The sequence below is a fragment of the Cupressus sempervirens genome, chromosome 11 (genome assembly GCF_028749045.1).
Source record: "Cupressus sempervirens isolate cs-2001-9-10 chromosome 11, ASM2874904v1, whole genome shotgun sequence".
NCBI lineage: Eukaryota > Viridiplantae > Streptophyta > Pinopsida > Cupressales > Cupressaceae > Cupressus > Cupressus sempervirens.
The window spans coordinates 754,405,081-754,432,416 of record NC_143128.1 but is presented as its reverse complement, the minus strand read 5'-3'; the positions used below and the strand labels follow the sequence as shown (position 1 = coordinate 754,432,416).

The 27,336-nt window shown below is 38.6% G+C and overlaps 1 protein-coding gene across 7 annotated transcripts in view; it reads right to left on the bottom strand.

Annotated features, from left to right (window-relative positions):
- Positions 1–27,336, bottom strand: part of LOC149531793 (SET domain-containing protein) — a 208,178-nt gene that overhangs the window by 40,484 nt on the left and 140,358 nt on the right. For all 7 annotated transcript variants that reach the window (XM_089808905.1, XM_089808903.1, XM_089808904.1 and 4 more), the window contains 3 exons: positions 26,828–26,871; positions 26,594–26,674; positions 9,920–9,955 (listed from right to left, as the gene is read on the bottom strand). In XM_089808905.1, the coding sequence (XP_089665031.1) occupies positions 9,920–9,955; positions 26,594–26,674; positions 26,828–26,871 (161 nt within the window). The remainder of the gene's footprint in view (positions 1–9,919; positions 9,956–26,593; positions 26,675–26,827; positions 26,872–27,336) is intronic.

The window sequence follows — 27,336 nt, the reverse complement described above, 5'->3', positions numbered from 1 at the left end:
CCACCGGATGCTGCCAAAACTTGGTTAGTGCATGTACGATGGCCAACATTTCTTTGTCGTAGATGGAATGTAAGCGTTCCGTTTGTGTAAGCTTCCTGTTCTCATAAGCTATGGGGTGTCTATCTTGTATCAGTACTGTGCCAATGCCTTCTCCAGACGCATCGCACTCCAGAATGAACAGTCGAATGAAATCAGGTAATGCAAGTATGGGACAAGTGCTCATTGCCTCTTTCAATTTATTGAAAGTGAGTTGTACCTTTTTCAATCCACAGGAAAGACCCCTTCTTTATCAGATCTGTTAAGGGTGTGTTGAGCTGAGAGAAACCCTTCACGAACCTCCGGTAATAACTACACGGTTTGAAAAATCCTCGCAAATTTGTGAGTGATTTTAAGGGAGGCCAATCAAGGATAGACTGAATCTTCTCTTGGTGCACTTAAACTCCGTATTTACTAACAACATACCCCAGGTACAATATTTCTGTCATACCGAATTCACACTTGGATTGCTTGGCGAACAAGGACTGCTCCTCCACAATACTTAGGACTTCATTCAAATGCTTCAGGTGCTCTTCCCATGTCCTGCTATAAATAAGATCATCAAAAAATACCAATAAGTACTTACGCAATTGTTTGTTGAAGATGTGGTTCATGCATGACTGGAATGTAGCAGGTGCATTTGTCAATCCAAACGGTATGACCAGAAACTCATAATGTCCGTAGTGACAACGGAAGGCTTTCTTTTCTATGTTTTCCTCCCTCATGCGGATTTGATGGTATCTAGAACGGAGATCTATTTTCAAAAAATAGACTGAGTCATGCAATTCATCCAGCAACTCCTCTCTTATTGTTTTTTTGTTCAGGGCACAGTAGTCCACACACATGTGCATCGTCCTGTCCTTTTTTACCAACACCACCGATAACATGAAAGGGCTAGAACTGGGATGGATCCATCCTTTCTCTAGCAATTCCTGAATTGCCTTTTCGATCTCATCTTTGAATTTCTTGGGATGGCGGTACGGTGTGGTTATGACCGCTTGGCTCCTACTTCCAACTCAATAGTATGTTCAAACCCTCGATGAGGCGGTATGCCAGGAGGAATGCCAATGAAAACTTTATCATGTTTAATTAAAATATCTTGGAGTTCATCATCCTATGGAGGTGTTTGTTGTCCTTTTATACGTTCCACCGAGATTAAACAATGTGCAGCCCACACAACGTCATCACGTCAAAAAATTGCCTCCATCCGATGCGCTGAAACTTTCTTTGGACCCTCATTTGCCATTCCACAGAGAACAACCTTCTTTCCATCAACAACAAAAGTGAAATCCATCCGTTTGAAGCTCTGAGTGTATTCATCAAGTGTCTCCATCCACTGTATGCCCAAAATAACCTCCATGTCATCAAGGTCCACTATGAAGAAATTCTCGGTCACTATGTGATCCGCCATTGTGATACTTAGTTGAGGAACAAGGTGTGTGCAGGGCAGAAGAGTCCCTTTGGCAACCTTGACCTGAAATCCTGCATGTGTCTCCGTAGGTAGACCCCTTCGCTTCACCAAAGATGAGTTTATGAAATTTAGTATAGCTCAACTATCCAACATCACCGTAACCCGTTGTCCTTGGAGGGTTCCCCGTACACAAAAAACGGTGCACCTTAGTGTACTGGCTAGGGCAATGGTTCCTCCGTGCCATACCAACGCTGCAATTCTTTCTATATGGTTTAAACTGACCATGTTGGTGTCGTCGTGAGGTTGGTTGTCTATGGCAAGCATTTCTTCCTATTCATCCTCATCATCGGACATGACCTCAATGTAATGGATCTTCCCTTTTCCAAGGCATCTGTGGCCAGGCTCCCTAGGTCCCTTGCAATTGAAACACAGTTTCTTTCTTCAGAGTACTTGTCTGGTAGCTTCATCCAATTATGGCTTCCTGGGTGGAAGTTTATTTTCTCTTGGAAATGCTGACGGTTTGGCATGTGAGTAACTTCGAGAGGATGACGCAAATCACGATGCCATACTTTGTGCCTTAATGATAGCCTCCGACAGGGTGGCAGGGTTGAACCCCTTTACCCAACCTTTTAGAGGTTCTGTCAGTCCATCCATGAAGAGTACTACTCAACTTCTTTCGAAAATGTTTGTGACCAAAACAGAGAGTTTCTGAAATTCCGCAATGTATTGATCAATTGATCCAGTTTGCCTCAGCTGTGTCAAATCTTTGAAATTGAGTTTCGGATCTTTACCATCAAATCGATCTATCAATCTCTCATTGAATTCTGCATAAGCATTTATCTAATCATGCCCCAGTGTGATAGTGTCGTGATGCCACCATTCATGCACGACTCCCTCCAAGTTGTTGATGCGAGTTTTGTATCACTTACGTAACATATTAGGATTTGAATATTCGATATGGGATATCAAACATGCAACTCCTCTCCTGAAAAGTTATTGCTCATGTGGACATGAGTATAACTCCAATGTTCCTTACACTGTTGGAGACTCGCTCAGTTTTATCGATGTGATTCGCTGGTAATCACGTAAGCGGCCTTACAAAAATTGTTGAGGATGACTTGGACTTTGGTGGGATGAAGGTGATGGTGGCTCGGTTTGTGAAATGTGCGGGTGGCAGATAATGTTGATGGTGGTGGTGATGGAGGATGTGTCTGCCAGTGATGATGTTGATGGAAAGTGGTGGTGGTAGAAGGTGAATGGATGAGTTCTGATATTCGACTTACTTCTCTAAACTTTGACTACCCAGTTACTCACTATTATACTCCTACTCCTATGAATGGAAGGCTAGCAAATGGATGGGGATCGAACCTAATGAGAGTTGACCAGCGGCCTCACTTCCACAAGTGCAATGATTCAAAGGAACAATAAACTAGTTCACCACACAAGGCTTCCCAACCAGCCGCTAGGATGCTAGTGGTCTAGTATTGATCTCTATCAAACATTTACCAATGCTACCATACAACTATCCATCTACTTCACTCCTACTTAAACAACTTGAAATGAAATTTACTTCAACAACTTGAAAGGAAATCTAACTATGTGGAAGTAGAAAACATGCAATAACACCCAATGTTCTTAATCAACATGCAAATTGCAACAAAGAAAAAGAGAGCAATTTTGGTATTATCTTCTCAACAATTTCTCCAATACTTTACAAACGAGAGCAAATGGCCTTTTATAGGGGCCAAAAATACAACAGATGATGGAGATCAAAACAAGATCAACGATCTAGATTGGATCCTCAAAACCCTAATTAGGGTTGCCACCCCATCAACCAATGAGAAACTGCCACCTCATCAATGGACCAATGAAAAAAGTGGCAACCAATGAGAAGGCACCAAAATGGTGGCCAATCAAAAATAGACACTTTTCCTATTCTAGAAGAAAGAGAAATTGCCACTTGAGCTTACATCAAATGATCTAATATAAATCTTCCCTTTTCTTTCAATTTCTTAGCTAAGGTAATGAACTTAGCTAGCCTTTCATTAACTTCTTCCATAGGAGGACAAGGTGTGTGCTTCGCCCTAAGTTCCACTGACTTCACCACGCTGCTTGGTGCTTGTAGTATCTTTTTCTGATCCTTCTCATATTCCTTCGCAAATCCAATAAAAGCACTGAGAGAGGAAAAGGTGCCCAAATGCCTTTTCTTGATAGCAACCTTTCCCAACTCATCCAACCTCGATCCAAAATCTGTCCCGTTGACATCCTCTTCTCTGATATCCTCAAAATCGAGTGTCACCCCAACATCGCTCATCATGGTTGAAATGGAAGTGTCGACACTTGGGCTGCGCCGTGCAATCTCATTATGTATTTCTTCAAGTGTTCTAAATTTGGTAGTCAATGCAACAAACCAAGATTCAACTATACTCAATCCTCTCTCATCAACCAACCTGGCCCTTTGCAAATATGCCTCTGGTAGCCCAATGAGTGCTTGTAGCCTAGGAATAGCCAAATCTTTGATGGGAAGGAAATCTTTCCACTCCTCTTCGAATAATCTGAACTTTTCTCTAACAGCAACTAATGACTGGAATGTCAAGATGAAGAAAGGTAAGAAATTTCGCCCATCCTAGATTGTATCATGGATCCAATCCCTGACTTCATGTAGCTGAGCTGATATCTCTTCTGAATTGCTCCCGCTATCTTGAGGAAGGGCTGCCTGGTGCAACTGTTGGATGGGTTGGCAATCTCTCCAATATTTGTTCTCGGTCTCCAACTTTGCTATTCTTCAACCTTTCTTTGATTGATGCTATATCTTCCTGGACCTCCTCATACTCCATATCATCAGTATTCCTTCCCAAGTTATGTTCCACTATCTCATATTCCTGGGCCACAATCTCATCTACTGCTTTGTTGACTGTTGGAATAGCAATTTGAATCTTTTGGTGACCATTACTGTCGCTCCTGATTACCCTTGCCACCATTTTTGCCATTTGTTTTTGGTTCTCGCTATCACCTTTTTTCATTAACCCTTGGATGTCCTCAACTGTATGGGCCGTTACCACCTCGCCTCTTGGCATAAGCATTTTCCTTAACCATAGTGGTGCAGTGCATCTCCCCAAATCTGGATTTGGTTCGACTAACAAAGCATCACCAACAGCCTCCAGTGCCTGACTTATTGCCTTGATGTCGATTGGTCCATCTTCTTCCCTACTAGTTTCTGCCATATCATTTCCTTGTTGGTTCTCTGAAAGAGGGGAGTATTCAGTACTCTCATTGTAGCCACTTGATTCTGAATCAGAGCTCACCTCCACCGTGGCCCTTTTATCACTTGAATTGACCTCTTGGCTTCTAGCCTCAAATATACTCTCTCTTGATGGCGCTGCGTGTTGTCTCTTGGCTGGAGGTTCTGAATGTTCTTTGCCCTTCTCTACCTCCAAAACCTTCTTCTTTCCGTTTCTAACCATTTCTTGTTCCCGGCTACTTCATTCCTCTGTCCGACTGATTCTATTTGTCTCTCCTTTGGTGTCATCATCTCATAGGTAAGGGGAATCCTTTGCCTTTGCAACTTCCTTAGTCTTTCATTATACCACGACTCAGTATGTAAATCTACGGCCCTCGTAACTGCCTCCAAGGAAGGATCCTAATGGTCATCCCAATCCACTGGATTCAATTCTATTCCTTCTACTGTATCGTAATCTTCTCTTAACACATTTCCATCATCCTCCAGTTGATTCGGAATATCAAGGCCTCTTCATCTAATAGCCCTCATCATGTTCACCGACAACCTTGAGAAAGCTAGCTTTCTTACATGAAAGTCATCTTTGGCGTTGGCCCAAAAGTCTTCTATGGTGGGAAAATGCTTGAATTCATTTTCATGAGATACCTTGATAAGACCCTTAGGATCAAATCATTCCCTTGCTCTGTACCATCCTAGATGATACCATTCCAATTCCTTTTCTGCAGCTTCAAAGGAGGCCCGATTCGAGCAACAATCATTGCCAATTATGATTGAGAATGTAACACATGTTTTCCCTTCATTTCTCATCATTCCATCATAGTGCTCAAGTTGCCTAGCCAATTCCATTAAAACTACCTTGTCAGGTGGGTATCTTGGAAGCCTCTTGGGACAAACTGTACTTCCTGCCACTCTAATGTATGTAAACTGTGAAAATTGGATGAACCAACTCCCATACTTCTTAATTCTTGCTTTTGCTTCTGGTTAAAGTCTCTTAGCAGGTGTCCCTTGTAATACCCTTACTGTCTTCATGGCGAAGGCATCACAAAATATCTTGTAATCCTTGTTGTTGTGCAAATGGAGCTGCGGATAGCATTCATATACCAAATATTACCCCAGTCCACTACCAACTTCTCCTAGGGCCTTTAGTCCCGAACTCTTGTACAATCTAGCAATTAGATAGAATAGATAGGAGCCCATGTAGAATTGCCTTTGGTTTTGTACGATTCTGAGTTGCAATTCTAAGTTCTCTCTTATGATCTTGGCCCAATCAAATCTTCTTTTCACCTTTTCAATCTCATCAATGAAGAAGTACATCCAGTTTTCAAATTGCATCCCTTGAGCTAGGCCCATGATCCATCTGAGAAGAACAATGAGATCACCATATTCTGGTTTGAAATCTACCATTGTGAACCTTGATCTATTAACACCTTTCTTTCCTTCATGAATCCAATTCTGCTTTAAATGCGTGAAATAGGCCTCTTGGTTACCTTGAAATGATTTGGTTGCCTGATCCATCATCATAACCATTATGCCCTTGTACTGGGGAATGTTGAATGTTTCTTCGACTGCTTGTTCGCCAATATTGGCCAACACTCTCTTCCCTTCAACAAAAATGATGGATTTACTGTTTAGATCAAATCTGGATGCACATTCCATGATGAACTCCCAACATGGCAATGTGGGAGGAAAAGTTGTTGCATGTACAATTCCACTTTTGTATATCCTCTTTGCCCAGGGGGATTGTCCTTCCTTCAGTCTTTCCTTCATCTGTATCATGTCCACTGTACCGTTATTGGTGTCAGTTATTCTCTTCATTTTCGAGAAGGACGTTTTGGGCATCATATCCTCTTTGTCTTTCTTAGTGTTTGTCCGCTTGGGATTCTGACTTGCACTAACATCCTCCATACTCGTCGCCCTATTACGGGATGGTACAGTGGTGGACCAGAAGGCAAGAAGAACCAAGGGAAGCAATCCTTAGGCTAGAACGAAAGAAGGATGTCAGCTTAAGGACCCCCTGCAACTCTAGATGATGAAAATTCACCTTAACCAATAATCTTACAGCGACTTTTCGGAATTAGGACTAGACCTTAAGAACTTCAAACCCCTTTGCAAATCAGAAATTTAAACATCCAAAGCTATTCTCCACTTGTCCACAAAGCAAAAATCAGACTTTCTCATGTATCTTCTCTCCCAACAAAAATCGCCTAAGTCTGATATGAAAAATGCAATCCTTAAATGGAGAAAATCAGACCCTTACACAAGTCGCTCATGGCACATAAATTAGGTCTGCACTAGCAGAAATCGCCAAATAATGGAGGAAATCTGCCCTTTGCCAAGTCTTCCAACAATGAGAAATCTGTCCCAAGAGAAAAATCGCCAAGGAGTGGAAAAATCTGCTTTGAAACTAAATCGCCAATCACCAAAAATCTGCTCCTCAAGAAAAAATTCGCCTAAGCATGGAGAGGAAGAAATGAAATGTGAGGAAGAAATGGGAGAGAGGCCTCCTCTTATACCCAACTTCCCTCTCCCTCTAAGACAGCCGACTTGATCCTAGAGGAGAGAAAAAATAAAATCAAAACAAAAGGCCCACAATTAAATACTTAGCTCAAAAAAATTAATTTTGCCAAAAGGAAAATTGCACTTTTAAATTGTCATTTAGCTCCAAATTGCAAAAAAAAATTAAATGATGCCTTGGAGAAGTTAAATATTTCCATTTAATGAGGATTTAGTAATTAATACATCATTAAAATTGGATTTTGGCTAGCTAAAAGCCATTTTTTCAATATTAAATTACCAATTTCATTAAAGGCAAAAAGTTTTCAAGGCAATTTAAATCTATTAAAGCCAATTTTTTGCAATTTTTCTCCAAATTGATTTTGTTATGCCAATTAGAAATTTTTTGACAAAAATAAAATAAAATAAAAATCGATTTTTGCAATTTAGCCCCATCACAAAAAATTAAAATTTTCACCAAAGAAAAATTTGAGATTTTCCAAAACTTAAGTCTAGCAAAAAAATTTCTTTTGAAAGATTTTTCCAATTTACACAACTATATCCGGATTTTCAAAAGAAAACGTCTAAGTACAAATTTACAATTTTATCTTGCCAAATATTGCTCTTTAAAATTTTGTTCGGCCTAAGGATGAGATTGGTAGCTCTGGAAAATCAAGTGAAGCTGAGTGAAAATAAGCTAAGACTCCCCAAAATTGTCCCAAAGGTGCCAAGGTGTGAAATTTTCACAACTCAAAAATTTTGGACAACCCAAAAATTTGCCAAGGTGATCAAAAAAAAGGGGGTCCCCAAAGAATTTGGGGCGATTGGGTGAGAACCTCAAAACACAGGTGTAGCGCCGCAAATTTGATTTCTTCTTCTTCTGGCATAGGATTCAGCTGGAAGTAAGTATCGGCCTTCATTACCCATGCTTGCGCAGATATGGATCTGGATCCGTCAAATGGAGATAGATTTACTTTACTCAACTTTCTTCTGAGATCGTTGTTAAAATATCCTTTGTTTCTACCTCCCAAATATCTCATTCTCAGATCGGCGTAATCTTTGTAGGATATATCTTCCTCGAAATTTGCATTCTTCCATTCTTCTCTCAATTGTTCTTGCATCTTCTCTCAGTTGTTCTTGCATCTCTTCAAAGGTTGGTTGTTTCCCTCCGTGTTGTGCCTCCGTCCATGAAGGAAAAATCAGCATGGAAGGTCAAGAGCGTGCTGGATAAGGGTTTGATTTACCCGACACTGAGTCCGTGATGTGACCATTTTGTTCTCCGGATATTTTATTGCCCGCCAACTTCTTGAGAGTCTCTTCCATGAGTTGTTGCGTATCAATGATCTGTGCCTGGTTCATAGCAAGTTCCCTCAGCAGTGCCACGAGTTTGACAATTGTCGGTTCCCGTTTAGCAACCATTCGATCAACAAAATGTGTCCTTCTCTTCTGGCTATAAACTCTCGTTCATTGTCCACAGGCTAGCAGGATCGAAGAGCTCCAATACCACTGTGATGTTCCATGCTACCAATGCAGTAAAAAAACAAGTATATTATGTGGTGATAATGTTTGTGTGTGAGCACTGGAATGAAATCCGCATGGGATGGGATGCTACCAAAAGTATGTCGTACAGTGGAGTGGTGCAGGTAATGTACGGATGAATCCGTATAGTGCAGTTGGAGGTTCGTACGATAGCAAATGGAGGGGCATAGTACGGTGGAGTGAGTGGAAGTACAATTGGGGAAGGTTGATGGTCATACATTGCACAAACAAGAGACAGTACGAGGTAAGGAAAAGGTCGTATGGTGGCTTAATGAGAGTTGTACGGTGGTTTTAAGAGTATGGTACGAGAAGAGAGCAAGATGTACAATGAGTGTTAGACGTTCGTACGGCAGGTCGTACTTGTGGATGAGTGAAAAGAGCAATGTACGACAATGTGGATGGAGGGTGAAGGTCGTACAGCCAAGGAAGAAGCAGTGCGAAAATGACGGGAGGCCACATGGTTAGGTATCTGAACCCAATACGGAATACAATTTGGTTCATACACAAAACACAATAGATCTTGATAAGATCCACACAATAATAAAGACTTGAATGCGAATAATAATTATTGAAAGATGGTGCTCCGATTTGCTAAGTCCGAGCGAAGAATTACATGCAACAACGGAATAGGGTGAGGAATGAATCCCACCGAAACTGCAAGGCCAAATAGGGAAGATCTTTCACTTCCGAAATGGTGAACAATCCAAAACTCCAACAGGAATTCGCAATACATAGAAAATAATCCAAAAGCATGATTAAAGACTACCTACAAGCCGTGCTTAAATACCCATCGGGAAAACTTCCGAGGGTGTACAAAGATAGTCGATGGCGACACAAACTACGGAAAGAAAAATAAAAATGGGTTCAAGATACATTAAATCAATCGGCTCGTTACAATAGTTTGATAAATGATTTATTTTATAACAGAAACATTACAAGCTCTCTCTAACATTCCATCTTTTTCAGATGACTCCAACTACTAATTTAAGTCCTTAATGGATGTACTTAAATGTCATGCTGACCCACTTTGATCATACAGGCATATTTGTATAATCTCCTTCTTGTTACTTACAGAATTTTTTGTATTATATACCAATAACTTTGAAGATCTTAATAAAATTCTATGCATCAAATATCAAAGATATTTTGTATGGTAACTGTGAAGTGAAATATCAAAATGGAGGTGATTTGATGTGCAATACCTGCTCACTCAATTCATAGTCTTTATCAGCAATTACCTGCATCACCAGTAATAAAGTTTAGGTTGCAAAAATAATAAACAAGAACTATTTAACTTAACAAGAAATAAAGTTGTTAACAACCATAACATTGTGGCCCTCCAAGTAATTTTGTAGTAAAACTTATTAACTTTCAAAAAATGTTTCTTTAACATTACTTCTCTAAGAAAACGAAAGGTGTTCAACATGAATTTATATGAATGGGTTCTTGTAGGAAAGCTCTCCACAAAAAAAAACACTTCAAGAAGTTACAACTCACAAGCAATGACATTTCACTCCAAAAACAGTAGAGTAAAACCACTAGTTCTCACAGGAGGTGGTTTGAAAGCAGCTAGTAACCTTGAAGCAGCACGGGCTCTTTCAATAGAAATTAAGAACGTGTAGAAGTGAAGAGGCTGAGGTATTCAGAAAATCTGATTAGATATAGAAGGGGGGCTTTTCTATAATAAAAACCGAATCCTGATATTTCGGGTTCTGAGATTTAGTGTAGTATTGGGAGTTGCCAAATAATTGGCAAGTGTGGATTAAAAATAGCAAATAGAAATTGGCACATTCAACATTCCTTTCGGTTTGACCATAAGTCCATAAAGGATTCTGATAACAACATAAGGGTTTACTTTGCTGATATCATCTTTATCCCCTATCATTCTGATTTCTGGTTTGTGGCTCTTTCCTGCAACAACATGAGGTAGTAGTCAATACACATACCTCTGAGGCCTGAACTAAGTGATCACTACATTAGTGATCTATGCCATTGCTTTAATGCATGTGTATCTGGGTTTATTGGCAATGTTCTATTAAGGCCTCGTATGCCTCTAGTTTCAATTTTTGGCTAATTTTGTGAATAATAAGGTATGAATCTCCTTCACTTTGGATATAGGTATGAATCTCCTTCATTAAAATATTTGAGGTTTATCTATTTAAAAATGTCATTATAAATTAGTTGATGATCTTAAACCAACTCAGATTCTATGTGTGTCTGTGTGTGTGTATGAGAGAGAGAGAGAGAGTTTCATTAAAATATTTAAGGTTTATCTATTTAAAAATGTTGTTAAAAAATACAAGCTCAATACATGATCAGTTGATGATCCTAAACCAACTCGGATTCTATGACTTCTATTGGGAAACATTTGAAACTAGATGATATTTTATTTGATAAGATGCTTCGAAGGGTTATCTTTTATGTAATGTCCCCATTTTTAGTAGGTTCTTGCAGTTGGATTGGTTAGTTCATTATCTCGACCCTCATGAGCTGATAGTGAAATTTGAGGGTCTCAATTGTGGGGTTGTAAGCTTTCTAGCAGCCTATGGTGAGTTTCGACTCCATTTTGAGGGACTTACCATTTATAGTAAGCCAACTCTTGGTTTTGATAAGCATAGTTAGTGATGCTCTCAATTTTTATTCCGAGCTTCTGGTTTGGGCTCCAAGAATCTTGGAGGGAGCGTCTATTTATAGTAAGTGACTCCATCTGGTTCATTCACAGTCTCTTTTCATCAGGATCACTCTGTTGTTGTTAGATTTCGATTTTGATGCTTCTTTAGTCAGTTTTGCAAGACAAGTGAATTATTATCATTCATCTAAATATGTTGAGGTTGTTACTTTTGTTGGTGTTGAATGTTAGTCACCTCAGTATCATGGCTCATTGGAATTGAGTTGAAAATTTTTAAATCATGGGCACAAGAAATAGTGATCTTGTGTGTTTGAATATTATGTTATGGTGAAAAAAGTTATTTTTGGGAGCCCAAAAAAATTAATAAATTATAGTATATGGCACTTCAATATATTTTATGTTATAAAATGATGTTGTGTTGAGGAAGTTTCTTAAGTGGAGTTACATTTGGGAAACTGGTGTCATTTGGAGATTATAAATATGAGCCCATTTGATGGGAAGGGCATCTGATTAATTATTCTCTTTAGGTGCCTGTTAAGAGTGTAAAGTTTCTGCAAATTCTTTGGATTGAATATAGACTGGATTCTATTTTCTTTATCTCCTTACAGCTTGCTATGAATAACTTTAGATTATTGCCTTTAATTGGATTAGAAATGTAAATAAGAACTTTGTCTTTTACTTCTACAATTTGTACGAGGGCAGTAATGACTAAGAAGCAGACTTGTATTTGTTCTTGTGTGCTCTTAGACTTCATTCTTACCCTCTATAAGTATAGGAGTCAAGGGACATTTCCTTAGAAGGGACATGTCTTCCAAAATCATTTGCCTAACCTCTAGAAGTCAGCGACTTTCTAAGGATAATTAAATATTAATTACAAACACAAACAATGTTGTTAGATTAATATTAATACAAAATCCTAAGGATAGACATCAATCTTGCAAGGGAAATAATGCAAAGACTTGGTCCTTTACTTATCATGCTATATTAGATCTGATCAATCTATTATCAGATCAGTATGCTTAACAAGTTACAGATTTAACACTCCCTCTTAACTTAATAATCATACTGAGAGATCATATCTAGCAACATCAATAAAGATGAACAAGCAAGAATTGATACTCTATATCTATCTGAATCTCCTTAGTATGCAGTATCATAGAACACATGATACAATGTCATATTACTAAGCCTATAGTATGACAAATCATTGCTAGTAGTGATAACAGTATTGCAAAGAATACAATGCACAGAAAAAATCTGAAGAGTAATTTAATTTCTTCATTTATCCAAGTTGTGACTCATAGATACTGGTATTTCTATATCACAACATGATCATGAGTTTAAGACCTACCAGAATATAGGATAAACCTAAAGAATACTAAAAAATTTCCTTTAACCAAATTGTGACTCATTGACATAGCAATGTCAACATCACAATACGATCTTGAACTCATCCAGATCTTATAATATAACTCTACTATTTAGCACATTATTTAAGAGATCATCATCTCTCATAATGTCTTTTATACAAGTGTTCATTATCTCAGAGATCGTCACCTCTTAAATAATGAATACAAATGGTGGAGCCCATAACAGTCAATAGCTTGACAAATAAAATTATTTTATTACAAATAGATTACAATTCAACCATACCAAGTCTTCTAAAGTGGTCTATCTTCACTCTAGATAGAGGTTTGGTGAATATGTTTGTTGTTTGATCTGCAATGCAAATGTATTCTAATTTTACAGAATTCCTATCTACCATATCTCTTACATAATGGTAAGGAATTTCAATATGCTTGCACTTGTCACGAAACACTGGATTCACTGAGAGCTTAATGGAACTTTGATTATCACAATGAATAATCGTAGGATTCATAGTCTGCCCAAATAATCCCACAAGTAACTTCCTAAGCTAAACTGCTTCTCAAGAGGTCATCGTTGCTACAATGTATTAGGCTTCTATGGAGCTTTGCGCTACTGAAGACTACTTTCTGCATATCCAAGATATCATTTCTAGTCCTAAACTAAAGTAGCATCATGAAGTACTTTTCTTTTCTTTAACACTTCCACCCCAATTTGAGTCAGTGAATCCATGTAAATTTAAGCCAACCTTCTCGTATTTGAGTCCAAACTTAAGAGTGCCTTGTAAGTATCTCATTATGTGTTTAACTGCAACTAAGTGAATCTCCTTTGGCACCCACATAAACTGGCTTAAGGCATTAACAATATAGCAAATACATAAGAAACCCAATCATATGTCTATAGAGAGTAGAATCTATCGAAGGTGATTGTACACCTGCTTCTTTAAGTTTATATAGATTAGTCTCCATTGAAGAAGACATAGACTTGCAATTCCACATTTCAAATCTCTTCAAAATGTCTGATATATACTTCCCTTGATTAAGTATGATACTGTCAGAATTCTGTCATATTTCCAGTCCTAGGAAGTAATGGAGTCCCAAGTCTTTCATCTTGAATTCTCTAGTTAGATCTTTCTTGCATTGATCTATAAGATGATCATCACTTGTTATTAATAAATCATCAACATACAATATCAGAATTACCATATCACCTTTATCTCTTTTATAATATAAATTTGGATCAGCTTCATTCTTGGAGAATCCTAAGCCGGTGAGATACTTATCAATTCTTTTATACCAGGCCCTTGAGCCTGTTTAAGCCTATAGAGAGCTTTTTTGAGCTTGCAAACAAAAACATTAGTATCATGACTTTCAAATACTTAAGGTTGCTCCAATTTTACTTCTTTTGTAATCTTTCCATTTAGGAATGTTGTTTTTACATCTATCTGATGTACTTTCCATCCCTTCGATGTTGCAATTGCTAAGACTTCTCTTACGGAGGTATATTTGGCAACAGGAGAAAAGGTTTCTTCATAATCAATCCCTTTGTTCTGAGAAAATCCTCTGGCTACAAATCAAGTTTTATACTTTTCAATGCTACTGTCAGCAACATGTTTTATTTGAAATATCCGCTTGGAAGAAACAAAAAATTTTCCTTTAGGTCTTTGAACAATTTCCTAAACATCATTCTTCATAATAGATTGATATTCTTCTATCATAGCTTATTTTCAAGTTGTATGTTTAATAGCAGTGAAAGGATTTGTTGGTTCTATTTTGAATAAATCACTCATGTTTGTTGTATAACTAGAGAATCTTTTAGGTCTTTTTCTTTTTCTGACTGTTCCAAAAGGTACAACAAAGTCTTGAGCTGCCTCGACTATTTTAATGGCCCAAAGTGTTCTTTTCTTTAAATTTTGAGTTTCTTCAAGATTTAGATTTTGAATTTCATCTTCAATTTCTTCTAAGTTCTCCCTCTAGGACCCAGGTTCACTATTTCTTTCAAAACTAGGTAGAGGAGAAGGTTCTTCAAAACTTGGGGCTCTTTTGAATGCTAGATTTTCTTCAAAAATTACATCCCTACTAAGTTTAATACGTTTCTGTCTAGTTATAAAAATCTTATATGCCTTAAATGTTTCACCATATCCTACAAAAATACCTTTCTTCCCAGAAGGTTCTAGTTTAGTTCTCTTTTCTTTTGAAAAATGGATATATACAGGACACCCAAAAATCCTAAGATGACTTATATTAGGTTTGACCTTAGTAAATACTTCTTCAGGAGTTTTATCTCTAAGGTAAGAATGAGGGCTTTTGTTTTGAATATAGATAATAGTACAAGAGGCTTCTGCCCAAAGATAATATTCTAAATTTTGATCAAATATCATAGCTATAGCAGATTGTTCTATTCTTTCTTTCTGCTATCCCATTTTGTTTTGGATTATAAGGAATGGTATACTCTCTCTTAATTCTTGATTTTTTACAAAACCGTTTAAACAAATCTGAGGTATATTCTCCTCCGTTATTAGTTCTAAAAATTTTAATTTTATGTCCTGATAAGTTCTCAGTTAATGTTTTGAATTCTTTAAATCTCTTTAAAATTTCTTCTGATTCTTTACATTTTAAGAAGTAAATCCATGTTTTCCTAGAGAAGTCGTCTATGAACAAAATATACTACTAGAATCCTCCAAAAGAAGGAACAGACATAGGTCCACATAGATCTAAATGAATTAATTCCAAAACATTATTTGTTTTTCTAGTGTTATTATGAAATGGACTTTCAGTGTTCTTGCCTAGAGCACGCCCTTTGCATATGCTTGAATGGTCTTTATTTAATTTAGGTAACCCAGTAACCATCTTCTCCATAGTTGATAAGGTTTTGAAGTTTAGATGCCCTAATCTTCTGTGCCAAATCTCATTTATGTCTTCAACTTCATGAATAAAGGCTTGAATAGGTCGACTAGATTCTGAATTCAATTCATACAAATATCCTTTTCTCTGACCTATCAACTTAGCTTTCTTGATTGAGGAGTTTTTCGCCCAAGTTATTACTTTGCCGTCCACAAATGCAACATTATGCCCATCATCTTCAAGTGCTGTAATTGAGATTAAATTTCTTTTAATTCCTAGTTCGTAGAGTACACCTTTGAGAAGAAGAGAATTTCCAGACTTTAGTTTCAAGGTACAATATCTATTCCTTCAACGCAATGTGCTGAATTATCTCCAATGGTAACTTCGCCATTGACCTTTTTTGAAATAGTCTAGTGCTTCTTTGTATCCTGATATATGTCTAGAAGATCCACTATCAATTACCCATGCTTTACTTGAAATTTCATTTGATAGTGATGAATACAATACACGATTCTCAAGATCATAGGTATCTTCTTCTCTAGTAACATTTGTACAATTTGCTTGTTGTTTAGAATTCTCAAGACAATTAGATTTGTAGTGTCCAAAATTTTCACATTTGAAACACTTTATTTTGGATAAATCTTTCTTGGGTTTTCCATTCTTTTGATTTCCCTTTTTCTTCTTGAAATGCTTCTTCTTGCCCTTATAGGAGTTTGTATTAAGAACATGAAGTTTTTCATCTTTTGTTTTCAGTTTCCCTCCTTTTTTTAATTTTCTGGATGCCTCTTGAAGACAATCGTTCTTAAGTCTGTTGAAGTCAGGAAGATTATCTTTGGCACTAATTCCTTGTGCAAAAGTCTCCCATGAATCTAGTAATCCATCTATAGCCATTAGTGTTAATTTTGTGTCACTAATAATGATTCCTACTTGATCTCTAATGCTGGCAACCCTTAGGAAGTAAGAATTCATTGATTCTCCTTTCCTTATCTGAATGTGATTTAGTTGCCTTTTCAGTGTGAGAACCCTAGTTGCATTGTTGACCTCATATGCATTCCGTAATGCTTTCATCATATCAAATGCAATTTGATATTTGGTAAGCATAGGTACGATATCATTTTTTACTCCATCTAATATGATTTGAATGGTTTTTCTATTTCCTTTGCTCCAAATAGATTTATGAGGTTCAACTGGAGGTTGTTTGGATGCTCTATCAACAAATTGTTGTACATCATTCTTTTCAAGAATCATCATGATTCTGAATTTCCATGCATCAAAGTTTTTTTCCCATCAAACCTGTCCTCGGGTCTAATTGTGTATGCCATTGAAGATAGGAAATAATTGCTAGATATATATAAAGTCTGATTACTAAATTTTGCAAAGCCTAGGTTCGACTACCAAAGCTCTGATACCATGTAAAGTTTCTACAAATTCTTTGGACTGAATATAGACTGGATTCTATCTTCTTTATCTCCTTATAGTTTGCTGTGAATAACTTCAAATTATTGCCTTTAATTGGATTAGAAATGTAAATAAGAATTTTGTCTTTTACTTCTGCAATTCATATGAGGGCAATAATGTCTAAGAAGCAGACTTGTATTTGTTCTAGTGTGCTCTTAGACTTCATTCTTACCCTCTATAAGTATAGGAGTCAAGGGACATGTCCTTAGAAGGGACATGTCTCTTCCAAAATCATTTGCCTAACCTCTAGAAGTCAGCGACTTTCTAAGGATAATTAAATATTAATTACAAACACAAACAATGTTGTTAGATTAATATTAATACAAACTCCTAAGGATAGACGCCGATCTTGCAAGGGAAATAATGCAAAGACTTGGTCCTTTACTTATCATGCTATATCAGATCTGATCGATCTATTATCAGATCAGTATGCTTAACAAGTTACAGATTTGACAAAGAGTTTCAGAGTTTGATAAGTTCATGCTCTTGCTGAAGTAATTCACAGTTGAGGTTTTTTGAGTTAGTTTTATGAGAATTGTTCTTTATCTCCATTGTTGTATACATTGTGGTTGGAAGATATTGTGGTGTTGGGAATTTGGATTTTGGCGTCTTCTCATACTGTTATCACTGTTGCTAAGAAGCGGTTCTGTGCTGGTTAAATTGGAGTTGGTTGAGCGCCTATTTATATCTATTGTTGGGCATTAGTTTCTATCTGCACTTTGGGAGCAGCGTTTTCAATATCAGCACTTGCATTTGTTTGTTGAGGAATTCTTTTGATATTGCTAGTCTTCATTTCAGTGGGTTTATAGGCATGTCTTACCTGTAAGTTCATGGATTGTAACTTCTAATATTTTAGGATATTATTGATTTAGATAGTAGGGGATATTTTATCAACTGGGTTGTTGGTATTATGTGAAAATACTTAATATCTAAGTTGATATTAAAATCTGGAATTTTCAGTTGTATATTCCCTATGTAATATCCAAATATTTGAGTTGAAATTATTATTGCAATATCTTCTACTTTGCTACTATATTGTTGTATCAAAAATTGCAAAACCTCAAAAACAAAAAAAGAAATCAATTCTTCAGCACTGATTGTTTGAGAGATGGATTGTAACTTCTAATATTTTAGGATATTATTGATTTAGATAGTAGGGGATATTTTATCAACTGGGTTGTTGGTATTATGTGAAAATACTTAATATCTAAGTTGATATTAAAATCTGGAATTTTCAGTTGTATATTCCCTATGTAATATCCAAATATTTGAGTTGAAATTATTATTGCAATATCTTCTACTTTGCTACTATATTGTTGTATCAAAAATTGCAAAACCTCAAAAACAAAAAAAGAAATCAATTCTTCAGCACTGATTGTTTGAGAGCCAGCAGGGCTCATTACATTTTTTTTGGAAATAATCAGCAATTTTGTTATGTCCCCATACTATCCTTAAAAGAAGTCAAGCACAAGAAACTTATTTTGGTGCAGGTGTGGCAGACCTAGGAGATCTTCAATTAGATAGTAATGGAAGCAATAATTGAACATAGCAAGAGTTGCAAAAGAAGGAATACTTATCAGTTATTAAGTAGTACAAATAGTTGGTTGAGGGAAAGCCCCTTGTATTATCTTTATGAAGAATGATTGTGTGGCTGTGCAATACATAAAAGACATTGAGACAGTGATTAAGATGGGATTGGTCAGCGTCAAAGATGAAAGCTTGATGGATGTTTTACCATTGTTAATGAAAGTCTTGCATATCAGTCTGAGTACATGGAATAAGCATTGTATCGCTGATGGCCTTAGTTAATGATTCAACTTTGATACATAAAAGGTGAGTTCAAACTTCAAAGACCAAGTAAAAAGTGATTGACCATGTTTGAAATCCAAAGGTACATATTAATGTCATTTGCTGCTCAAGCCAACTAGACAGCTATTCATGTGTTTGAGACAACCAACTTAGTTATAAATCAAGTCAACTAGTCTATGGTTCAAGAGATGCAATATAGTTATGAGATAACTGCTATCTGTTTATATCAAACAAACAAGAGATCCATATATTAATTTCTGTAACTGTCATCCAATAGGAAGTATAATAAATGCTTAACCAACAAAATCAATGATATTGATAAATTACATGAAACAGTACAATTTGGTTTCGAGTTGCAAGCACTCACTTCATGTCCCTTTGGGAAATTTTAAAGAGATATCCTTCAATCATCTAAAGGCATCAATGCAATCTATTCTTATTTACATTGCGAACTTAAGTGGTCAAGGATCCTTGTAGCAGCCAAGAAGGGTGGAATTAATCTACCACTGGCAAGAGACAATGATCTCATGTGCATTTAGTATCAATCAACAGCATAAGAAGTTCACTACATAAACCAGGTAGGCAAGCATCAGGAAGAAATATAATCATATCTATTGCTGATCGCTAAAATAGCAATTATATTTGTAATTCATCCAATCCACGAAAGAGTAATTCATAGACTCATCGGCATCTTTATTACTAGATTGGATTGTCCATCATTAAGATCACTCTTAACAAAATATCTTCTATTGTAGCACAAATCAAGATTTCACATCAAATCCATAAGGACTAATCCACAATTGTATCAGAACTCTTGGCAATTTAAGATGAATCATCATAACAATTAATCATTTGAATCAAAACTTGCACTCATCAATCCATAAAGGACCAATTAAGAAACATATCATATATCCATTTCTCGATATAGCAGATATAGTTGTGTGTGTCTGTGTATTTGCAGCATTTTTTAATATAGAAATAATCATCTCTTCTTTTCAAATAGATACCATATCAGATTTCTAAATCATTTCATTTTAACAATCTCATTGGTTGATCTATCAAACCCTTGATATAATCTATTTATATGATAGAAGAATTGGTCATCAAATTCAGATCAGATATTTAAATCAGATTGAAAACCATCTTAGTACTCATTATACAAAGGGACTGCAATATATCTGGGCACATCATATTCAATAGATAAAATTTATATCAAATAAAAGAATTGTGTACAGGTTATATAAGAAAGAGTCTATTGCAGTTTGACTCAGAATGGACTAGACAAAAACCCCAAGCAGTTACATAAGAGGACATTACAAATTGCTTGTAGTACATGGGTAAATCAAAGTTGCATGGATACGGATACGATCTTGGGTATGGATATGGCCAATTTTTAAGATCCTTAATATGGATACAGTTGGATACGACATCAATAAATATCACATACACATATTTAACACAATTTTCTAAGTTATTAGACGAGTTTTTCATTAGCTCAGAAATAATATGGACATAGAAATGCTACATAAATATTTATAAGTTATTTTTAAACTTTACAATATGCAGAAATAGTAGAGTTGCGTTAGAAGATAACCCAACAAAACGGGTTGCTGAATAGAACAACATTTTAGTTGTCTTTCTCATTTGGTGGAGGTTTTGTTTATACCATTTTTTAAAACAATTGTATTATTATTATTTTTACATTAAATTTGGGAGGATTTATGCCTAGTCTTAAAAAACATCAAATTATGTAGTATTTGGCACGGTTGGAAATCAACTTTTTTTAGCCTGACATGGGTGTTTACCGTACAGGTAAAGTAAAGTAACGCATACAGAAAGTAACAGCAGAACAGTAGCATAATATTCGCAATAGTAGATGAATGATGATTTACAATGATCCCAAACGGGATATAAATACTACTCCCGAACCTTCCCGAAGGAGTCTGTCGGCCACAATTATTCTATCCGTTACAAACTATTTACCGCCGGACCGTCGGCTACGGAATACCGAAACACCGCCGGACCGTCGGCTACGGAATACCGAAACACCGCCGGACCGTTGGCTACGGAATACCGAAACACTGCCGGACCGTTGGCTACAAAACACTGCCGGACCGTCGGCTACAGAAACACCGCCGGACCGTCGGCTACAGGAACACCGCCGGAACCATCCAGTCGGCTAACACCATCCCCCCCAAAAAGAAAAGTCGTCTCCTGACGACTGACAAAATATCTGAGACAAATTAACAAACAAAATACATTAACAAAGTGACTACAACAAGAGAAATCTGCTTCTATCACATCACTTCCACATTCATCCCGTTACATCTGTAGCCTCTGCTAACACAATACTGTCTCCTCAAGCTGACCTTGATAGCCACCTGTGCTGCTTTCTCTGTTTTCAATTCCTCGGTACCCTAAGCCAAGTGTCGCTGCACTGCCTCCAACCGGATGATCAGCTCCTCCCGAGCTCTCTACGCATCCACCTAGACAGCCTCACAGCCAACACCTTCTCCCACTACCTCTGGTACATAGAAAGTCCGTGCCTGCAGCAACTTCAACTCTTCTCAACTAGTCAGACTCCCACGACTGATATCCGCCACGACTGGGGTCCAGGGGGCAACGCCCCCGGCGGGGTCGAGGGGCAGCGCCCTCGCGGGGTCCTGGGGCAGCGACCAAATTAGCACTTCGAAACCTACACAAAAATGCACGGAACACACCATTTCTGTTATTATCTGCCAATTCTGCACTCTTTCTGGCAACCACGGATGTGTCCCCTTCCCTTTGGCATCATCCATCACTCATTCTGAACAACTTGATTTTGTAGTCGTTTTTTTTTTTTTTTTTTTTTTTTTTTTTTTTTTTTTTTTTCTTTATAAGTACTGAACCTCTGACTCTGCATCACCTGCAGCCTTCCTGTTCTCCCTGCGGCCTTTCGTTTCTCCTACCCGCGGCCTTCTGCTGGTCAAATTCTTCACCAAATTCTTCAACATGCCCACCCAAACTGTCTGAGAGAAGATAAATCGCGGTTGTTTTACCTTGCTACTGCCGTGGAAGTTTTCCGTCTGCGGATCTGCGGTGTTTTAAGTCCGCGGGGCCTTCCTTCCCGCGGGACTTCTAGTCCGCGGGGCGGGACTCTTAGTCCGCGGGACTTTCTTCCCGCGGGACTTCTAGTCCGCGGGGCCCGCGGGGCTTTCTTCCCGCGGGACTTCAAGTCCGCAGGGTCCGCGGGGCTGTCAGCTTTTCTTTTTTTTTTTTTTTTTTTTTTTTTTCAAAATTTTTTTTTTTTTTTTTAATTTTTTTTTTTTTTTTTTTTTTTTTTGACAGAATACATTACTCAACAACAGTACCTCTGAGTGACGTCATCGCCAGAGAATGTTGTACTAACGAGACGGAAGGATTCACCACCGGGGAGTACTTCCTTACACGATATGGTTTCAACTTAGATCCATTAACTGGCTGAGTTATCTCTTGTCCGTCCAAGGTTGCTAATTTCATTGTCCCCGTGTCGCCAATTTCTCGGATTTGATATGGTCCAATCCATCGCACTTTGAGTTTGCCTGGCTTGATTTCGTTACGGCCATCATACTTCAGTACTAATTGTCCTGTCTGGAATCTGTTATGTCTCAGATGCTTGTCATGCCAGAGTTTGCGTCTATTCTGTGCTACTTCTGTTGCCCACTATGCCTGCGATCGTCGCACAACTGGATTATTTCCTTGCTGTCGGTGCCCTTCCACTAATTTTATGCTGCAGTGTGACCTTTTCTTTCCGCGCGGTCTATTCACCATGTACCGGACAGTGGAATCTTTTGTTTTTTTGTGTTGAGACTGTATGTTCTTCCCCTCAGCTTCAACCATGGCAACTTTTCCTTCTTCCACTTCCCTGCATTCCTCCTTTTTCTCATCTTCGTCGACCCTTAGCATATTGCAACTCGGAAAGAGTTCGTAGTCTTCTATTTGCCAGTGGTAAAGGCCATTAACCGAGTCCAGGTCGTCGTCATTCGATCCTCCGTCAAGTCTCAATACTCCTCCTTCATCCGGTTCCATTCTCCTCTGTCCTTCGTCATCACTTTCGCCTTCACTGTCAGAATCTGACAATGCTGCCTCCTCACCGACCATTTGCGTATGCAGGTCAATTATGAATCTTTTGCCTCCGCGCTCCATTGATAGGGTATTGCGTTTCCAATCATGTTGTACTTTTGCTTGCACCAACCAATCTCGTCCCAGAATAGCATCATAGCCTTTTCTTTTTAATGGAATGACTACAAAATCCAATAAAAATGGTTGCGTACCAATTGTTACCGGTTGCGCTTTCAGAATTCCCAACGGTTTGATTCCATGTTGGTCTGCCGTGAGCAACTGAAATGCAGGTGGCCACAACGTCGGTTTTCCCAACTTCTTCCAAGTATCCTCCGGCAACACATTTACGCCGGACCCTCCGTCAACAATTGTCTCTGTCAAAACATTTCCCAAAATCCCCATCTCGACGACCGCCGGATGCCGTCCGGAGGTGAGTGCCAGCAGCATTGGGTCTGTTGCCATTACTTCCCTACCATTCCTTCTTGTTTCCTCCGGTGCGTTTGAAAACGGTGTATGATTCAGAATAGCCGTCCGTAACTGGGGCATTGTGAGAAGGAGGTCACTTATCTTGACCGGTATCTCCGTTTGTAAGATCTGTCGTACAATGCTTTGTTCTGCGAAGTTCTTTGCCAAGGTGCCGGTGATGTCCTTCAACTGAGATGTTTCCGACGACGATGCCTTTGCAATGTCCGCCTGCACTTCCCCCACTTTTCTCTTTTCCTCCGCTTGCCTCCGTGTAATTGCCAGAACCTCCTCTACATCCGTGCCGATAGTGATCAAATTTACTCCAGCCTTTGGACACTTGGAATCTTCGTGATCGCCGGGTCCGCACCATCTGCATAATAATTTCGGTGTGTTTGCCGCTGTACAATCCCGCGCAAAATGACCCCACAAATTACACGCTCGACATTGAACGATCGGCCGTCCGTTTGCATCATATTGGGTTCGACTCCGGCCTCCATTATTATTGTTATTATTTGCATTGTTGGTATTTTGCCCTCTGCTATTATTCCTATACCCTCCGGGTGTGGCACCATCAATGTTTGCATTTCCGTTATTGCCCGACGGGGAAGCCTGCTGCGTAAGAAGCACCTGCGGAGATCCTCTTGTCTTCATGTTAAAAGGACAGTCCTTTGTCGAATGGCCCATGATCTGACAGATGTCGCAGAATTGGTTCTTCGGGCACGATCCCTTAGTATGACCGTCGGTCTTACATTCCGTGCACCACAGTTCACTGCCTTTTGGCTCCTTCTGCATGTTTTTAAATTCCTTCATCATGCGAACCATATCCTTCTGTAGGGCACGAACCTTCTTGCTGCTGCCTTCGTCGTCACTACTATCATCCCGAGTGGATTCATCATCATCAGAGTCAGAGGAGCTGGTTTTCTTCTTCTTTGTCTTCTGTGCACTCTCAAGGTCCAGTGCTCTGTTATATGCGTCCACATATGATGACGGTGGCACAATTTTCATTTTCCTCCGCAACTTCGAGCGTAGGCCGTCCACAAACCACCTTTTCTGCAATCCGTCCGCTGGCTTGCTTTCCATTTTGTTTACTAAGTCTTTTAATCTCCTGGCATAGACACGGACAGTTTCGTGCTTCCCTTGCTTGGTATTGAAAATTTCCGCTACGATTTCATTATCATCTCGTAAGAGTTTAAATTCCGCCAAGAACTCCTTTTTAATGTTATCCCATGTATCCAGCTTCTGTGGATCCATATCCGAAAACCAATCAATCGCGACACCCCGTAGGGTTGCCGGAAAGTGCCTGGCCCATTCGTCGGCATCTGTGATTCCATTTGCCCGCCAGATCGTCTCACATGTCTTCCAATGTCGGAGAGGGTCGGCTGTACCATCGCCTTCAAATTTCGGTAATTTTTCTTTGGGTCCCGCCATAACTCTGGAGGTCTGCACTCCTACAGTGGTCGGCACTCCCACACCGGCAGTCTGTACTCCCACACCGGCAGTCTGCACTCCCACACCGGAGGTGTCGACAGCTGCAACCCTTGGTGAAGACGGAGGATCCTCCGAAATTGTTTCCCGCGGAAGTCTATCCTGGACGAAGAGGTCACTCCACGCTCGTGCTCCGTCGGCACCGCGAGCCGTGCGAGTTGATGCTCTCCCGTCTGAATTTTCTTCCCTCGGCGAACACAATTTCAAGAACTCCTCCCGTGCTTCTTCCACCAATTCCACTCGCTACCGAGTCTCCTCCAACAATTCCTCCGCACTTCGGTTTTCGTCGACAATCCTCTGAAATCTCCGTCGGCGTTCGGCTTGCTGTGCTAGAATTAAATTCTCTTGCGCAATACGGATTCCATCTTTTCCCTTCGCCTTATTTCGATCCTTGTTAAGCTGATTTGGCATTAATCTTCATTCCTCCCACCTTCCAGATTCATAAGGCAACGGCGCCAAATGTTTACCGTACAGGTAAAGTAAAGTAACGCATACAGAAAGTAACAGCAGAACAGTAGCATAATATTCGCAATAGTAGATGAATGATGATTTACAATGATCCCAAACGGGATATAAATACTACTCCCGAACCTTCCCGAAGGAGTCTGTCGGCCACAATTATTCTATCCGTTACAAACTATTTACCGCCGGACCGTCGGCTACGGAATACCGAAACACCGCTGGACCGTCGGCTACGGAATACCGAAACACCGCCGGACCGTCGGCTACGGAATACCGAAACACTGCCGGACCGTCGGCTACAAAACACTGCCGGACCGTCGGCTACAGAAACACCGCCGGACCGTCGGCTACAGGAACACCGCCGGAACCATCCAGTCGGCTAACAATGGGTGCAATATTCAATGTGTATCCAGGGAGTATTGGATATGTTTCCAAATTGGATACGGGGATACGTGTTCCCAAGGAGGGACAAAGGAGTTTCCGGCAACTCTGGGTTAAATACTATTGAGTGGAAAGTTTGCACGAGATAGATTTCATCCTTCCAACCTGGCTAGCCTCAAATACACGACCTTGGATCTGACAATCTAGAGTTACAGTAAGGCACAGACCACTACAACAGCCCTTGTTCATGATCTGCTGGGAATGACTTTTTCTGCTGATGCAGGTTAGAGTATGGTGGAAGGAGGAAATGATTTTGTGGAATTCAGAAATCTGATGGAATGAAGATTTTGTTAGCTTCTCCACTAGATTGATAATCTGTAATTCAGAAATACAATGGAGAGAAGAATTTGTTAGCTTCTTACTAAAGAGTATTAAATTGATGAAGGTATACCTACTTTATATATTCAAAGGACCCTTAAGAAAAAAGAAAAAAAATTAAAGACTATCTTGGGCTGTTACCAGCCAGACTTAAAGTAGATCCATCTTAGGTTTCTGACAAACATGAATTGGCATCATTATATAGTATATACGTTTTTTGCTGCTATCTCAAACCACTATTTTATTATTGTGATTTTATAAGGCATTTACCCACTTTATAGCTACGATAGCCATCATAGAGTTGTAGGGAACTTGATTTGGCATTGTTAAATCGGTGCGAAAGAAAATATATTGTGTTACTGCCACCATTATATGTATCATAATTCTTTTTCACTGTTTTCATTTATATATATTTGACTTACTGGTTAAATGCCCATGTACATTTTTATCTTTTACTTTCAGTAACTAAACTTACTTGCAACAGTAGAACCAAAGAACATGAAAATACAATGATAATGCACCTCTGAAAAATTCTCATCTTCATCACTTAATAAAACAGCTTCAGAGCTTCCATCATGATTGAAGAAGTCAGCAAATGGTATCTGTCAAAGCTCCGTTTGAAACAAAATACATCAACAAAATCATAGAATGGTAAACAGCTACCTCAATACAATGTGAATCTTTTTCATTATCAATACTACAAAATTAATAAAATAAATAGTTTGAAAGTTTTAACACGAAGATATGATGCATACCAAAGCTAGGCCCTTCGAAGTAATTCCCCAAGCACGTGAGCCAACTGTAAGACCCATATGTAAAATGTTGTCAGATTAAAGTAATACAGCAGTCATATTTATCATCCTCAATATTTGTACCCCATAGGCTTGAGTTGAGATAAAACTGAGATAATCATAAAAAGCAATTAAGATTTCGGATTATGCTTAGACATCTTAAAAGAAGCAATAAGCCATCAGTTATCTGTGCCCCACCCATCTTCAGTCCATCGTATGTGTGTCTATGTTTGTATATGTTTGTAGTTAAATCCAATTAAATAAAGCTATTTTAGAGCACATATTTCTATAAACAATGTTGAAAAGCGCAGATAATATTTTGAATAGAATTTCATTAGAAAGAAAGAAATTATTAAGAGTGCACAAAAATATCAAGTAACCATATAAAAATATAGGCTAGCTCATATTTGAAGACAAGAGCATGCCCAAACTTGTAAGAAGGAACAAAGTTAATACATATCTGTACCAAGGAA